Source organism: Patiria miniata, unplaced genomic scaffold (assembly GCF_015706575.1).
Source record: "Patiria miniata isolate m_02_andy unplaced genomic scaffold, ASM1570657v1 HiC_scaffold_10, whole genome shotgun sequence".
Taxonomy (NCBI): domain Eukaryota; kingdom Metazoa; phylum Echinodermata; class Asteroidea; order Valvatida; family Asterinidae; genus Patiria; species Patiria miniata.
The window spans coordinates 2,049,937-2,066,988 of NW_024037048.1; the positions used below are offsets into that span (position 1 = coordinate 2,049,937).

The 17,052-nt window shown below is 46.3% G+C and overlaps 1 protein-coding gene across 1 annotated transcript; it reads left to right on the plus strand.

The window, feature by feature from the left end:
- The first annotated feature begins 4,352 nt into the window (after positions 1 to 4,352).
- Positions 4,353 to 16,759, plus strand: LOC119735229. Its single transcript, XM_038208937.1, has 2 exons — positions 4,353 to 4,616; positions 15,894 to 16,759. Exon 2 carries the CDS (start codon positions 16,230 to 16,232, stop codon positions 16,749 to 16,751), a length of 522 nt encoding a protein of 173 aa, XP_038064865.1. The 5' UTR covers positions 4,353 to 4,616; positions 15,894 to 16,229; the 3' UTR covers positions 16,752 to 16,759.
- The last annotated feature ends 293 nt before the right edge of the window (positions 16,760 to 17,052 follow it).

The window sequence follows — 17,052 nt, forward strand, 5'->3', positions numbered from 1 at the left end:
GACTAAACTTAGTGCAAATATATGTGAGTCCAGAGAGGCCACATAAAGCTTATTCTCGAGTTAAGGAATTTAAAAAAACAACCACCGTTTTAAGGGAATATATACAACATAGAAGATATTGTTAAACTGACTTGTTTCACGTTTTGGGCTTGTAGATGCTTGAAAAGCCAAGAAAACCTGTCATGTTCTTGTAGTCTGGTTCCCTGACCCCACTTAAGATAAAACGGAGCAATTAATACACTTTGGGGAATGTAAGGTCAACACGACCACTCTCTGTTATTGTTCTGATAAATCTTTCTTTTTTTCTGACAATACTTCTCCGCGGCTTTTCTCCTAAACTGTTTATGATATGAACTTGTAACTTTCAATATACATCGACCCTCATCCGTAGTGGTCATATTACTCTGACGTCATGATGACGTCATTGGGTGTCAAATTACAAGCGGTTTTAGCTGAAAAAGTGACCAATTACTTTCACCTATAACTCTTGAACAACATAATCAATAGTGTTTGTATTCTGCAATCAGATTTTTTGTTGTGCACGTGAACTCGTTTGACTTTTAAGTCCAGGTTTACCGGAAGGTCAAAGTTAGGTGAATTCAAAATGAAGACTTTAGCCTGAAATCAAAACAAAGCAGAAATTCTTCCAAAGGGTTTGCGGTATGATCCTGAAACCTAATGTGAACTTGTACCATGCTACGAAGATTTTATAAATTTTGTTACGTCATCATGATGTCATCAGGTTTCAAATTACAAGCAATTTTTGGGCAAATTCTGACAAAATAGTTTGCGCTATATCTTTTGAACTAAATAGAGTATTGTGTTTGTTTGTATGCCGTGGGAGACATATCTTGTCCCCAGACACAAAACCTTCACTTCCGGTGTTACCGAAAGTGCAATAAAAACCGAATGTAACTCAAAAGCAGAAGCATTTTACTACACACATATAAATTATGACAGTGTTTAGTGAGGAATGCCAGACAAAAAAAGTGTGATGACTTCATCTTTCGAAAGGGCGCCCCCTATAATAATTTTTTTGTAAAGAACAACTTAGCCAGAGCATACATCGTTGAAAGCAAGTTCATCGTTGAAAGCAAGTTGTAAACTCTCTCCAGCCCACATGCACTTCCTAGCTTACTCAGCAACACTATTCCCCACTATTGATCAATTCTGCCTTACTCGTTTGAACTATGAGCATTTTTTTTCTCTTACGTGTTAGCCCTTGTAAACAAAACAAGGAGGAAATAAGTACTGATTGCAATTTGGCGTTACTCCATGAGTGTGTTGGTGCTGAAATAGTGGGATAAAGTAAGCCGCATGCTTGTATGTTGCGTTCATTGCACTAGCTTTGTGACCGACTACAGTACAGCAAAACATTTTCTGTCCATATACATGCACCGGTATGTCATGCAAATGCTGGTTCCATTTTTTATATGCTCAGTTATCGTTTTAACCAATACATTGCAGGCCTAACCCTATTGGCCAAAGCTTCAAGCAATTGAACATCATAGGGCATGTTATTTATTTCTTAATAAAATGACAATTGGGTCTCAGTCGCAAAAAATGTCCATTACAGCTCGATTTTCTGTTAATGACATATGCCCCCTGCTTTCATAAAATGTGGCCCCACGCCAAAGAGGCAAATTTCTGGAATTTTTTTTTCCTGATGTAGCTCTTGGGTGGGCTGTCCAAATGCTAAAAAGTTTTTGCGCATGAAGCCCCCACCTTTTAAAGTCAAGGCCCCGCCCATAAAAGGGTCAGAGAAAAATGGCTTTAAGTGGTTTTGAACTTCTTGAGGTATCTATTAGTGATCCCGAGAGTTTCAAAGAATGTACCCAAAAATGCCTTTGGGCTACCACAAGCCCACTGACTATAGCCTGAGAGCGTTGACTTGCATGGTTTAAATCTCAATAAGCCTTTAACATTATAAGTTGTTGAAGTATCAGACAAATGTAAAGTCAGCTTACAAAAACCTAGTTTTAACTGTGTGATGCCTGTGTAACTGTGTTTGAAACAATCAGGGGCATAAATGCATATATCCCTTCTCCACTTTTTGAAAAAGGGGAGGGGATTGGCTATTGAATCATTCCCCCCCCCCCCACTTTTTTGTGAGGAGAAACAAAAAAATGTTGATTATATGATGTATTTTTTTCGAAGTTTCCAACAACCAATATAATAATACTTAAAGGGAAAATACAACATTTGCAAACATCAAAAAATAAAACTACCAAATCATTTTGAAATACCTTGCTGGACTGTTAGTGAATGACAGTGTACAGCATCCTGTAAAATCATGGCACCTGGTATACTGTCATTTTCAAGAAAAGTGGTATTTTTGTATCAATTTCCAACGCTGGTCGGCCGACCAGCGTTGGAAAAAAAATGGCTTTTTTTTTCAAATACTGGCCCCAATTGACCATCGCACTTGTTTGCAATCGATTACACACCTATGAACGGGTACAAGCCAGCTAGACTGGTTCCCTGACCTTACAATTCCCCAATGTATGTAAACTGCTCTGTTTCTTCTTATATGGAGTCAGGGAACCAGACTACAGGAAAATGATTGTTTTTTTTTTGTTTTTATAGCATTTTCAAACCCAAAACCTCAAAGAGTCAGTGTAACTATATTTGCTATATATTTCCAACCCCCTAATTCCATCCATTTCTGAAAATTACAGCAAAAGCAAATGATGTATATTCCCTTTAGAAAAAAGTAACAACATAAAATGCACCGTTTTATGCAACAGTGCGTATACATAAAGATGTACATGAAAAATGTATCATGAACAGCGCCCCTAGTATAATGTGGTTTCCAGCCACCGCCAGCCAACCCCCCCCCCCCCCCCCCCACCATTTCGAATTTCCATGGTCGGGCAATTCTTTTTAGTTTGATCATCCCATCCCCCAACTCACCAGCACAGATTTATCTACTGGAAATAATTAGCAGCAAGACTGGCAATGTGAGGTATAGAATCCACACTTGATGTTTAAGTTAATTACATCACACTAACGCCGGTGTGACAGACAGGACAGTTGTACAAAACCTTTTCTTTTCAAAGGCCTGCCACAAACAATCTGTCACTTAATTTGTTTCGAACCCCGGGCTCCCTCCCCCCCCCCCCCCCCATCAAGTTTCTCAGTCGGGCAAGTGTACTTTGCTATATGGTCATCCCCGTCCAACCCTCCACTACCCCCCCCCTCCCCCCCAGCAGACCCAGATTTACACCACTAGCAACTGTGGCCGCTAAACCACCAGCCGAAAACCTAGAGTCCTGTGATGGTACATAGTGGTCAAATTACCTTACCCGGCCTACTCAGAGTTTTACTCCATAGGATTGTTCGTACAGTCTCAACTACCGGTAGTAATTAAAGACTACCAGTACATTTAAGTGTTGTACACAACCTTATGTACCAAAAACGATTTCCCCTTTCCTTTCAGGATCAGCACCACGTAATGCATCCACAAGTTTTTTCCACTATACAGTTTGAATTATTTGTATTTTCAAGAACCCAATGCTCTATTTGGCTAAGGTGACCTCCATAAGTATATATGTTATTTAAAACAATACTCCTTACCATTTAAATACTCCATCTGTTTTCCATATACTCTGGCAACACCAAACATCAACTGTGAAGACAGATAAAGTGAGAGACGCGGGCGGGCTCCACGGGGTCTCAACGGTGGAGCTTCAAGGCATATGTACTGGACAATGTCATCACTAACATGATACAAAAAAGTTACTCCATTATTAATTACACTGTGAGTGTGAATTGCCCTATTTCACGGCAAAGATTGAAACAAATTTATTTCCAGCCAAATTTTGTGCACATTACTGAGACATGATTCTGAGAGCCCAGTCTGTATGGGCAATAAAAATATCATCGTAAGCTGAAACCTAATAGAAGAATGTAATTTGTCAGCATTTCATGTTAATAAAAAAGTACAGTAGACTCCCATATGTAAACAGACCTGTACAAACATCTTAAAAGGGCGTTTCTTACATGGCAGCCATTGCAGTCCATGGGACGAGAGGCCGAAAATGCTATAGTTTACGAGATAGGCGATCTGGTCCGCCGAATTTTATATTGCTATCCAGATATGTAGATTATGATGTACTATATCTAAGCAAATTTGTACCCTGATCCAAAGGTTGTTTTGGAATGAGAAAATCTGGGATAAAAACGCCAAAATTCTGCATGAGAAAAATTAAAAAACATGAGAAACAGCGCCCTCTATTGACAGTCAGAAACCTTTTCACACGCAATGAGTGCTTGCCAGATAACACTTCTTTCAAGTTTCATATTACATACATATTCAAGATTTTTGTTGTTATTTCTCATCAGGATGCCAAACCCTTTTCATTACAGTTTTGTAGAGGCCATGGAAATTGGTCAACCCCTTTTTCAATTTTGCCCCCTCCCCTTTTATAATGTAATAGTCCAGACTTTGCTTTACCTCTGAAAATAATGGACTGATCCAAGAGTTGCCACATCAGCAAGGGACAGGAAGTTGGCTTCATTGTTCTTACAAGCAATGACCCTGCCAACATCTGCAATAAAGTTGTCCTCATGCATTTCTGTATCTTTGGCTGACAACTCTCCATTATTTCTTACAGGTATGTTGATTTTAACTTTCATTTCTGATAATTCACATTCATAGATTTCCTTTGATTTAAGCCTTTGTATTGTGTTTAGTTGTTTTAATTCTTTAGACTGTTAATGTTGAGACTTGAGGAAATAAGTAGTTAAGTTCTGAAACATTCGATTCCTCAAAGTTTGTGAAGAAGTTCATTATTAAGTTAAGGTTCAAAGTTCCTTCATTGCATTCATTTATTCTGTGAAACTTGTATAAGTGTTGAAACATGAAGTTTTAGACAACTGTGAGATCATGTTTCTGATTGATGAATTAGTGTTCAGTTGAAGACAGTTGATTGAGGAAAGTTTCACTGTTAGACCCAGAATTAATTGCAAGGTTCCTTTATGCAAGAAGTAGGAGTGAAGATGGTTTCAGTTGAGATGGATTCTCTGAAGCATTTGTACACGTAGAAGTTTAGCAAATTGTAACGAAATTGGCCCGAGTGCTTGTAGCTTTCGCGCGTCATAGCGCTGAGGCGTGCCATACTTGCTGAGCATGCGCAGTGGGCTGCTTAGGTGACCTTGAGCTGTTTTGCGCGCGCTGTGCCTCGTGTGTGTACGTGGCGGGAGTTGCTGTGGAGCTAGCGGACTGAAGAGACGTGTGACGGCGGAGCTCTAAGAGAGTTGTTGTAGGGCGCTAGGCTTGTGTGCGTCAGCGTTGCTGTTGGTGTGTAGTGGGAGCTGGTAGCAGCGAGGCGGAGCGGTATAGCGACCGACCGCCGGATCCCAGAGCAGCGTGAGAGAGGCTGATCGGAGTGTCCGAGACAGCGGGACTGTCGGAGCCGTGTCAGAGAGTCCGTGGCGGCGGCGGTTTGCCGAATCTAGTTGCAGCAGCTCATAGCGCGGGGTATGTCAAGCTGACGTATTTGATAAAGTTAGTGATGAGCACAGTTCAGGACCGATATTGTTGAACCTCCCCACAAGTTATCACATTCAGTAATAATTTCTATTAAGTGCCTTCAGTAATAAACCTCTCTATCAGTAATTCTAAGGCTCAGTAGGAAACTCGATTATATCCCTTAAGGATACAGGAAACCCTTAAGGAACCTCAAGGCTATACCTTAAGGAACAGCAATCCCTTAAGGAATCTGCAACTGAACTGAAGTGATTAAGGCGTCTTAGTTATAATAAAGGGAAAACCCCGCGGCTCTTGAGTGATCTCTCTCTTTGTCAGATTATTGGGTTCCTGCGCTGCTCTGCCTGGTATTTATCTCCGCTCCATAGGGTCCCGGGAAAAAGTGTTGCGCGCGGCGATATATGGTTGCCAAACGACCTCCCCCACAGTGCTGTAGGGCTGCCGCTCGCCTGTGCAGTACCGAGTCAAACTTGACCCGGACGGGATTCGCCACATTGGTGTCAGAAGTGGGATAAGGCGTGACACTTTCAGGAGACTGCATCTGCAGTGATGGATTCTAAATGGATGGAGGAGGAGCTGGATGTTCTGAGGATGGAGGCACACCAGGCCGAAAACATGTACGACGATGCACTCAAGGAAAAACGGGAACTTGAGGAACAAGTACAGAAAATGAAATCAATCATCGAGGATAAGGAAATAAGCAGGACTGAAACACCGGAACTGTTCACCCCAACTCCTGCTGTCTCAAGCACTTTTAGTTCAATACTAGGGATACCAGGCACACCTGCAAACACTAGACAAACGGAGGAGACATCCTTGGTAACCGCGAAGGAAACTAAGACAAGTGAGGACAGAATTAGGAAACCGAATATTTGTCCTGACCGGTTCAGTGGAAAAGTGCCATGGAAGGACTATAAGGCACATTTTCAAGCTTGTTGCGTAGCAAATGGATGGAAGGACAGCCAGGCTGCTGTATTCTTAGCGGCCAGCCTTCAGGGACAGGCGTTGAAGGTGCTGGGATGCCAACCAGAGGGGAAGGAACTTTCACTTAAGGATCTTTTGGACAGACTAGATCAACGTTTTGGACCAGGACAACAGGCAGATTTCCATCTAATGGAGCTTCGTCATCTTCGTCAGGGCGAGACTGAAACCCTGCAAGAGCTCGGAGCCAGTGTGAGAGAACTTGCAGCATTGGCGTACCCGGAGTTCTCAGACAAGAGTAGAGAGAGACTGGCGAAGGGACATTTCATGGACGCCGTGAAAGACAGAGAAATCAGGGAGGGTATTTTCCGTTCAAAGCCTGCCACCCTTGATGATTCGATCAAGGCGGCGTTGCAAACACAGAGTTTCCTGCAGACAGAGGATCGTAGGACTAGCGATAAGGCTAGGAAGTTTGCTAGAGTACTAGAAGGCAAGGACGAAATTACGATGAAGGAACTGAAGGGAGAGATAAGAGAAACACAGGAGTCCATGGGACAAGCCTTTGGAAAAATCCAGTCGATGCTACAGGATATCAGTAAGGGTAGCCAGGAGAAACAAGTGGGTTATGATTCTGGACCGAGATCTGGAAAGGGATGGAAAGGCAGAACACAGGACGTGTGTTACAACTGCAAAGCTTCGGGACATTTTGCTAGGAACTGTCCTGCACCAAAGAACGACAAGTGTTACAGTTGCAAGGAAAAGGGACATATTGCACGGGACTGTAAAGCACCCAAACGTGAACAAAACGTAGAGTCGGGAAACGATAAACAGCCTTCCCTGGGGTCCAAGGGTGGGCTGACGATTCGAAAGGACCACAAACAATAGGAGGAATACCTCAGGGGATTACACTTCCCTCAAGGGACCAAAGGAAGGGAGGACTTTATGTGAGTGCACGTGTGAGGGGAGCAGAGACACTTATGTTAATAGATACAGGGGCGACAGACACAATAATTTCGACGGCGGTATACTACAAGATACCGAAGGAACAGAGGCCAACATTGAGCACGGAGGGAGTAGGACTGTATGGAGCTGACGGTCACTCCATAGAGACGATAGGTGGAGCGTGGTTAGAGGTTCAAGTTGGGAAGACTACCTCCCCAGTGCGGGCGATCTTTGCCAAATTGGAGATGGATGGAATCCTTGGGATGGACTACCTCCTACCGACAAGGGGACGGTTAGATTTTCAGGAGTTAGTCCTTGCCCTGAATGGACAGAAGATTAAGTGTGTGAATAAACAGGGCAATAATTTCTGTGCCCGGGTGGTCGTAGGAGAGACCATATCAGTGCCACCAGGGCACGAAGCACTTGTATCAGGGAGAGTGACTCGGAAGTTTACTGGGCTCGGGATAATGGAACCTGCGGAGAGTACAGAGTTGACGGCTAAGGGGCTGATTGTTGCAAGGCTTTTGGTAAAGCCTGAGGAAGATAATTTGCCAATAAGGGTTTTCAACCCAGGAAGGAGAGTATGTGTTGTTAAGGCCGGCAGTATGGCTGGTTTGCTTAGTCAGGTGGCGGAAGAGGACGTGCAACCACATCAACCCATACAAGGAGGACGACCTGACCGGTTGCCTGAACATCTGCAGGACTTGTTCAACCGGAGCATCGAGGGAGTGAAGTCCGAGTATCATGTGGAGGTGGCAGGATTACTTACCGAGTTTCAGGATGTATTCTCGAAGGGTAGTGAGGATAATGGACGCACGGAATGCGTAAAACACCATATAACGACAGAGGGCAAAAGGCCTATGCGAGAGAGACCCAGGAGATTTCCTGCAGTCGAACAGGAGGAAATTAATCGGCAAGTCCAGGACTTGCTTAAGGACGGAAGGATTGTACCCTCAAGTAGCCCGTGGGCTTCAAACGTAGTGCTCGTCAAAAAGAAGGACGGAAGCAAGCGGTTCTGCGTTGACTATCGGAGACTTAATTCCATAACGATCAAGGATGCCTACCCAATCCCCAGGATTGATGATTCCCTTGATGCGCTTTCTGGGGCCCAGTGGTTTTCTACGCTGGACCTCGCATCTGGCTACTGGCAGGTGGCCCTGGATGAGGAGGCACAGGAGAAATCGGCCTTTGTAGTAAGGGGCGGCCTTTACAGTTGGCGTGTGATGCCTTTCGGGCTATGCAACGCGCCTTCGACGTTTGAGAGACTTATGGAACGAGTATTAAGTGGCCTTCACTGGGAAACACTTTTAGTGTATCTGGACGATGTTATAGTGTTCAGCAAGACTATACTGGAGGAACTCAGTCGACTGAAGGTCGTGTTGCAGCGCCTGAGAGACGCAGGATTAAAGTTAAAGCCTGCTAAGTGTGATCTGTTCAAACAGAAAGTTCGCTACCTCGGTCATGTAGTAACTCCGGAGGGCATTAGCACGGATCCTGATAAGATCAAGGTGGTCAGGGATTGGCCAGTCCCCAAGACAGTAAAGGAAGTTCGCAGTTTTGTAGGACTAGCGTCCTACTACAGGAGGTTTATAGAGGGGTTTTTAGCGGTGGCGAAGCCTTTGCACAGGCTTACGGAAAAACACAGGGATTTCCAGTGGACCAATGAATGTCAGGCATCCTTCGAGGAATTGAAGAGGCGCCTCACGGAGTCGCCTGTCCTCACTTACCCGGAACCAGATGGAGAGCTGATACTTGACACAGATGCCAGTGACGCAGGGATAGGAGGGGTCCTAGCACAGAGAAAGGATGGCCAGGAGAGGGTCATAGCCTTTGCTAGTAAAGTGTTGAAAAAGGCAGAACAAAATTACTGCGTCACCAGGAGAGAATTGCTGGCTGTGGTGACGTTCTTAAGGCACTTCCGACCGTATATCTATGGACGAAGAATCACAGTGAGGACAGACCATGGAGCCTTAAGGTGGCTCATTAACTTCAGGGAGCGTGCAGGCCAAGTAGCACGATGGCTACAGTTAATCGGGGAGTATGATTTCGAAATCATCCATCGAGCGGGGAAAGCTCATCAGAACGCGGACAGTCTATCCCGTCGACCCTGTTCCCAGTGCGGGATGGGCGAGTGGGACACCAGTAGAGATGAGGAAACCATATGGAAGGAAAGGGGTAGAGCTCCTTTGACATCACTGAAGGGAGGAGAAACCACCTTAAGTGATGGAGGCGCTCAGGCAGACGTGAAGGAGGGCGTAGCAGAGGTATGTGCGGTTGGAGTGTTGCCAGAGGTAACATTGGAAGACTGGAGGAAAGCTCAACTTAGAGAAAGCTCCATGGAGTGGGTAATCAGAGCTAAGGAGGCAGAAAGACCTCGTCCAGATTGGGAGACACTGTCCGTGACATCTAGCGCAAATAAGAACTATTGGTTGCGATGGGAACAATTATCTGTTCGGGACGGCGTCTTACAGCGCCGCTGGGAGTCTGATAATGGCAAGGAGGTTCAGTGGCAAACGTTGGTACCGCAGGAATTCCGACAAAAGATACTGCATGAGCTTCATGCAGGAAGACTGAGTGGACTGAACGGACCATGGCAAAGGTGCGCACCAAATTCTATTGGAAAGGGATGGGTGCGGACATAAGGTCTTTCATTCGGGAGTGTGATGTGTGCGCTAGGAGGAAGTCGCCCAACAAGAAGAGAAGAGCGCCCGTACAGCAACACCTAGTGGGAATTCCAATGGAGCGGGTGGCAATGGACATAACAGGACCCTTCCCAGTGACAAGAAATGGCAACCGATATATACTAGTGATTGGGGACTACTTCAGCAAGTGGTTTGAGGCATACCCCATTCATGATGAGAAGGCAGCGACTGTCACGGACAGGTTTATCAAGGAATTCGTGTGCAGGTATGGCGTCCCAAAAACACTGCATACCGACCAAGGGAGAAATTTCGAGTCAAGGCTGATAGCTGAGGTGTGTAGGATGCTCGGGGTTGAGAAGACCAGGACCACTCCCTACAACCCGAAGTCCGACGGGATGGTCGAGAGATTTAATCGGACCCTGGTTAATATCGTGGCCATGCTCATGAAGGAGCACAAAATAACAAAGACTGGGATGAGGAGTTGCCATATGCAGCAGCTGCTTACCGAAGCACACCACAGGAATCCACGGGGGAAACTCCGAATATGTTAATGCTCGGGAGGGAAGTCTCTCTGCCCCTTGATTTAACAATGGAGGATCCTCCTGCAGGAGATACAGAAGAGATGAAGGAACCGGACTATGCCAAAGTGGTGCGTAGGAGGATGCAGGGCGCACATGACAGGGCTAGAGAACACTTGAAGAAAAGTGCAAGGCGTCAGAAACTCAACTATGACAAGGGCACAATCCAGGGCAACTTTGCTGAAGGCATGTTTGCGTGGTTGTTCAACCCGGTGAAGAAAAAGGGAGTGTCGCCAAAGTTAATGTGTAGGTGGGAGGGGCCCTACCTTGTAGTGAACAGGCTGTCAGACGTAACCTTAAGGATTCAGCGGAAGCCGGGGGCAAAAATGAAGGTTATCCACTGTGACCGCCTTAAGCCGTACCAAGGCACGCCTTTGAAGTCTTGGATATTAGAGACGGGCGGCAGGGGACAGGAAGCGCAGCAGCAACCTGCAGGAGATATTCCTGAGAGAGAGGAAGCTCAGATAGAAGTAGATAGTAGCCCAGTGGAACTGGGCCAGACTTTAGTACCAGAGATACAGTGTGATCGGGAAGCACCTGAAGGTGCAGGCAATGCAGGATCTGACCTAGAACCTGCACCCCTGAACATGACACATGTAATACCTGCACAGGCGAGGAGGAATCCTTTGCGCCAGCGACGGCAGCCACAGCGCTATCTGTAAATAGCTCAGGAATCTAAGGGAGATCGATTAGTTCTAGGACTACTTAAGAAGTTGGGTAGCTACAGTGAAGTAACTGTTCTTTCGTTTTGTTTCTTTTGCTTTCTTTAAAGGAGGATGGAGGATCCCAAGGCAGGTTGGAAGAAGCCAAAGGACTGGAGTACCTTGAAGGTATATGCATGCTCTGAGTGTGAAGACACATTCATCAGTAAGAGGAGCCTGGACAACCATCTCGGAACTCACAACAAGAAGAAGAGCCTCCTATACTTCTGCAAAAGATGCGACAGGAGATACGGGAGGAAGGACAACCTTAGAGTGCACTATCACAATCACCACCCCGCAGGAATGGATGACCTGAAAAGCGTATACCCTGAGACGGAAGAGGAAAGAAAAGCAGCAAAGCAGTCTGAAGACTCGGATGAGGTACCGAGTACTTCTTCTGCCCCCTCCGGACGGAAGAGGAAGAGACCCGAGACTGCAACCGTCGACAGACCGGCAAAGGAGGGCCGGAAGAAGGAAGAGAAACGAGCAATGAGGTCAGGTGAACCTGAAGAAGAGACGAGTCTTTTTGCTGCCCCCTCGGCAGGAAAGGGGATGGGAACGGAAGTTAAGAGTGTTGATAAGCCACCGAGGGAACCGCAGAAGAAGGAGGCCGAGGAGGAAGAAACTCAGGTCCCCTTGACACCTGGCAGGGAGTTAGAGATAGATGATGTGGCTGGGATATCCTTGTCACCAGCTTCCGTGTCTCTGCTCGACAGCGTGGAGCCGCGACGCAGGATGGTATATGGAGGGAAACCACAAGGGATGATGTCAATGAGGCAGGATGTCCAGGCAGAAGCTAGCGACGGGGAGGAAACAGACCTCAACGACGACGCCTCTATTTCTGTTAACCTTGGGCGAGCACTTCAGGGAAGCTCTCTACGGTATCAGGAGGGGGATCTTCGGAAACGCACCTTTCCACCTGCCACAGATATTCAGCCGACGGGCAGGCCAAGACGTCAGCACTGGAGGAACCACCACGAGCCAGAGTATGCAGGGTCAGTAGTGGCAACCCTGGGTGGCGACGGGCGAGTCCGATCGATACTGCTGATCTGGAAGTGATGATGGCCGGGAATGTTCGTCAAGTGAAGGAGGTCAGCACCAGGAGCCAGTTTCAGAATGGGTTGAAGGTATCTGAAGAGGTCGTAGAGAGGACCTACGATGTGGAGTTTACGGCCGGTTTCATCCTCAAGTAGAGTTTAGGTTTTCTTAAGGTTTACATTGTTGTTTTTAACTTAGTTTTGGAACAGTGTAAAAGTTTTATAAGAGAGTATATTTGTTAAAAAAAGAGACCGATCTTGCCTTCATTAGCTACCGCATTCCCTTAAGGAATACTGTATTTATTGATGATCTTTGTGTAAACTCCCTCAAGGAGCAGGGTAATTACTTTTGATTATATAGACGTCCTTGAGGTATGTTGTGATTGTATTTCATGTGTATAAACTCCCTGAAGGAGAAAGTGGATCCTTGTCTATTTTTGATAAAGCCGTATCAGGTGTGATTTGTTTTGGACACTCCCTTAAGGAACCTCAGAATCTTACCTTTCTTTAAATTTCCCTTAAGGAGACCACAGTAGCCTTAAAGGTAAAGGTGCTTATTTTGTGTATAAGTGAACTTTATATTTTCATTGTATAAGATGGCACCTCAGTTAATTTCGTTTTGGTTGTTTTTCAGTTTAACGGACCGGGACGGTCCGAACTTAAGGTTGGGGCTGTGTAACGAAATTGGCCTGAGTGCTTGTAGCTTTCGCGCGTCATAGCGCTGAGGCGTGCCATACTTGCTGAGCATGCGCAGTGGGCTGCTTAGGTGACCTTGAGCTGTTTTGCGCGCGCTGTGCCTCGTGTGTGTACGTGGCGGGAGTTGCTGTGGAGCTAGCGGACTGAAGAGACGTGTGACGGCGGAGCTCTAAGAGAGTTGTTGTAGGGCGCTAGGCTTGTGTGCGTCAGCGTTGCTGTTGGTGTGTAGTGGGAGCTGGTAGCAGCGAGGCGGAGCGGTATAGCGACCGACCGCCGGATCCCAGAGCAGCATGAGAGAGGCTGATCGGAGTGTCCGAGACAGCGGGACTGTCGGAGCCGTGTCAGAGAGTCCGTGGCGGCGGCGGTTTGCCGAATCTAGTTGCAGCAGCTCATAGCGCGGGGTATGTCAAGCTGACGTATTTGATAAAGTTAGTGACGAGCACAGTTCAGGACCGATATTGTTGAACCTCCCCACAAGTTATCACATTCAGTAATAATTTCTATTAAGTGCCTTCAGTAATAAACCTCTCTATCAGTAATTCTAAGGCTCAGTAGGAAACTCGATTATATCCCTTAAGGATACAGGAAACCCTTAAGGAACCTCAAGGCTATACCTTAAGGAACAGCAATCCCTTAAGGAATATGCAACTTAACTGAAGTGATTAAGGCGTCTTAGTTATAATAAAGGGAAAACCCCGCTGGGGCCTGTGTGAGTCTTGTTTGCTCAACCAGAGTTAATCCTCAATTGTTTATCTCTGCATCCTGTGCATGGAGCAGTAGGGCTGTGCGATGTTGCAGTGACATGGGCATACATGTATGTATGGACGTGTATGTCAGTAGTAAAGATATCGATTATCACCAGAGTCAGTATCAATATGGTGTTCCATTGATATTGTTGCGTTCCCTAATAGCAGTTCATGAAACATTATTAGAGTCAAAAATAATTCAATAAGTTGGAAGGAAACAGAGCTTTGGGGTGACAGTCACACATGTCAACACACTGATTTATTCATCTCTTCACTTTACATAACTTTGTTAGATTTCATCAACCTATAGGGTTTCTCCTTTTGATAGTCTTTGGTAGCGTTATAGAGATAACAGGTTGGCGTCTACAAAGTCTATACATGTACTATGTACAATGGCAAAACCATGTCAACCAATACGAACTGAGTGGGCACCGGCACGGTACGGGTTATCGACGGTCTGACCGAAGCGGGAGCGGACCTCTGCGGTGACCGGGGAGGCAACGGCAACTGGACGGGGCCAGCAAGTGTACCAGGCCGCACTACAGTTCGAACCAAAGTGTGCATGTGGCGTATTGGGTATCCAAGGTCAATCGTGGCACTATGCACCAAGGATAGTGTTTATGACAAGACCGGGCTAGCATAGCTGAACTACGGGGGGAATGGCTACGGGGAGCCGGCTGACCACAGCGGGAGCGGTCCGCTGTGGTGACGGGGATGAACTAGCTCTGGCTGGGCTAGAACACCAGACAACCGCACAACATGTTCAAGCTAAGACTAGCAGTCCAATGGCCATTCGAAACCGCACAGCACCATTGGGACTAGTGTATTACTATTTCACCAGCTTCTACACACTCCTCGAGGGATCTAGGAGAAGGATGCTTCATAATAACACTAGTACTAGTGATTGCACTATTACTTCACCGCGCCTCAACCACCAAAGGAGGCCGATGCTTCGTAGTGACAAGAGTCGCACAACAATTGGTGTCTCAGAGTCGAGTTCATCGCACATCATACGATTTACCGCACAACATATAAGTTCGCCGTACAACTTTGGGTTTAGGGTTCGTTCGCACTACATTGGTTTCGTGGTTCGCCGCACTGCCGAAAGTGAGGAAAACCTCCGGTATTTATAGGCAGTAGAAGTCTCGGGATTAAATAATGCATGAGCACTGATTAGGAATTAACCAATAGTAATCTTCCATGTCTAAGGGTCACATGACTAGTCACATGATTTACTAAGAGTGCCTAGTGCAAGAGACTAGAAACGTGTGCATTTACATAAGGGAAAACATGGAAAGAGAAGTGTGCAAATACAGAGAGAGATGTGTGCAAATAGTTAGATCAGAGTGCAAAAGTGTTTACACAACATCTCGAGCAACCTTGATGGAGTGAGTGACAAGCTAAAAGGTTACTGTGTCACAGGTTATTTACATCACAGGATGTCTTACCACGCCCAGCTACGCGACCACGCAAGGTAACATTCCATTCCCTCAAGCTAAGTACGGGACTGGAAAACGGGACCGAGAACTCCCGTTAGAGTTCATGGGTAACACACGGGGGAGAGAAACGCTCCGTGCCGCTGAGCAGTCTCTCGGAGAACGCCAAAGCACGCATGCTATGGGGAAAGGAACTTAGCTCGCTGGGGCGAAGGGAGGTGTGGTCAGTCGCGCACATGTACATCGCTACATGAATAATGCATACAGTAGCGCGCGTGGTATTGCATCATGCGCTGTGCTTGGTAAGAGACCCTGGGAATAAAAGTGCAAGTTGGCAATTTACGATAAATGGGTAAAATACAGGAACTATAAAAGACAACAATAAGATTGTGTACTTCATGGACAGAGTGAATCCAGAGGGCGCTAGATTTCCATAATCAAGCAATCTGGGTTCGTAACAATATATTAGATATCGATTATACAAGTGTGTCACAATTAATCGATATTGGTAGAAGGAATTGGTCTTTTGCATTTCGTGTTTCTTAACTAGAATTTGTGTTTTACTTAGGTTTTATACTTGTATTTTAAATGTATTGTTGGATTTGTTCTTACAAGCAATGACCCTGCCAACATCTGCAATAAAGTTGTCCTCATGCATTTCTGTATCTTTGGCTGACAACTCTCCATTATTTCTTACATGCAGGGTCACCAACTTCATCATTTTAATGTAACTCTCGTAAGTGCCATCTCTTGCAATTACACGGGTGTAACATTTGGAGGCACGAGAGGGGTAGGCGTGTCTGACGAGAATTACAGTAGACCAAATGCGCCTATCCAGTGAAACGAACCAAGACCAGATGCAACAGTAAACGGCATCTAGACAGCCGACGGGACCAGCGAGTTGACTGGGTGTGCGAGACCAGGGTGTACCACCAGCGAGAGGAGGGATCGCCTCAACAGGGATTGCCTCAAGCCGCTGTCACGACTCGACCCCAGTGACGTCACCACGACCATCGTTGCTGTCTATCAAGTGAACAACATGGATATCCTGGAAGTTGTCGAGAAGGTCAATGCCAGAGTACGTGTCCTTTCCACTCAAAAGCTCCTTGGAGTATGCGAGCACCTGGGGCTGGAGACCGGAGATACGGCAGAGAAAGTCAATGGTCATCAGAGGCTGGTGCAGAACACGTACAGTGATGAAGTCCTAGATCGCGCCGATGGAGGAATTGAGCTGCTCCAAGGACTGGACGGATTCATCGATGGAATTGCTGGCCCCGAGGTTGTTCCGGATGAGGCAGCTGTCTCAGCCAAGAGTGCAAAGCCTGACTCTTCAGACGAACCTTTGGAAGTCCAGCCAGCCCCTTTGAAGTTGGTCCCCGCTAAATCCGAGCAACCAACTGTGGGACCAGAAGTCCTGAGTCTAATGCGTCGTGAATTCAAAATTTTTGGACAGATCGGAGAACCCGGCCAGAAGGACAGGCTGACATTTACCAGCCTGGCACACCAAATTGAGACTGGTCGTGAGAAGGGGTACCGGACAGTGAAGTCGTCCAAGGCGTAATCCGAGCTATTGTGCCGGGAGCAGCGCTGCGGAGTTACCTGGAGGGACGCAGACAAATCACATTGCCGAGTCTTCGCCGCATTCTGAGATGCCATTACCAAGAGAGGGACGCCACGGAATTGTACAAAGAGCTGGCGCAACTTGCCCAGGACCCGAAGGAGTCGTCTCAGGCATTTCTCTTGAAGGCGCTTGACCTAAGACAGAAGGTCGTCTTTGCCAGTCAAGAGGCAGAGTCTGGACTGTTTTATGACCCCATTCTCGTGCAGAACATGTTCCGGCATGCCGTCTTGACAGGTTTGAG

Coding starts and splice junctions, on each gene's coding strand:
- LOC119735229 (XM_038208937.1), top strand. CDS start 16,230: ATGGATATCCTGGAAGTTGTCGAGAAGGTCAATGCCAGAGTACGTGTC.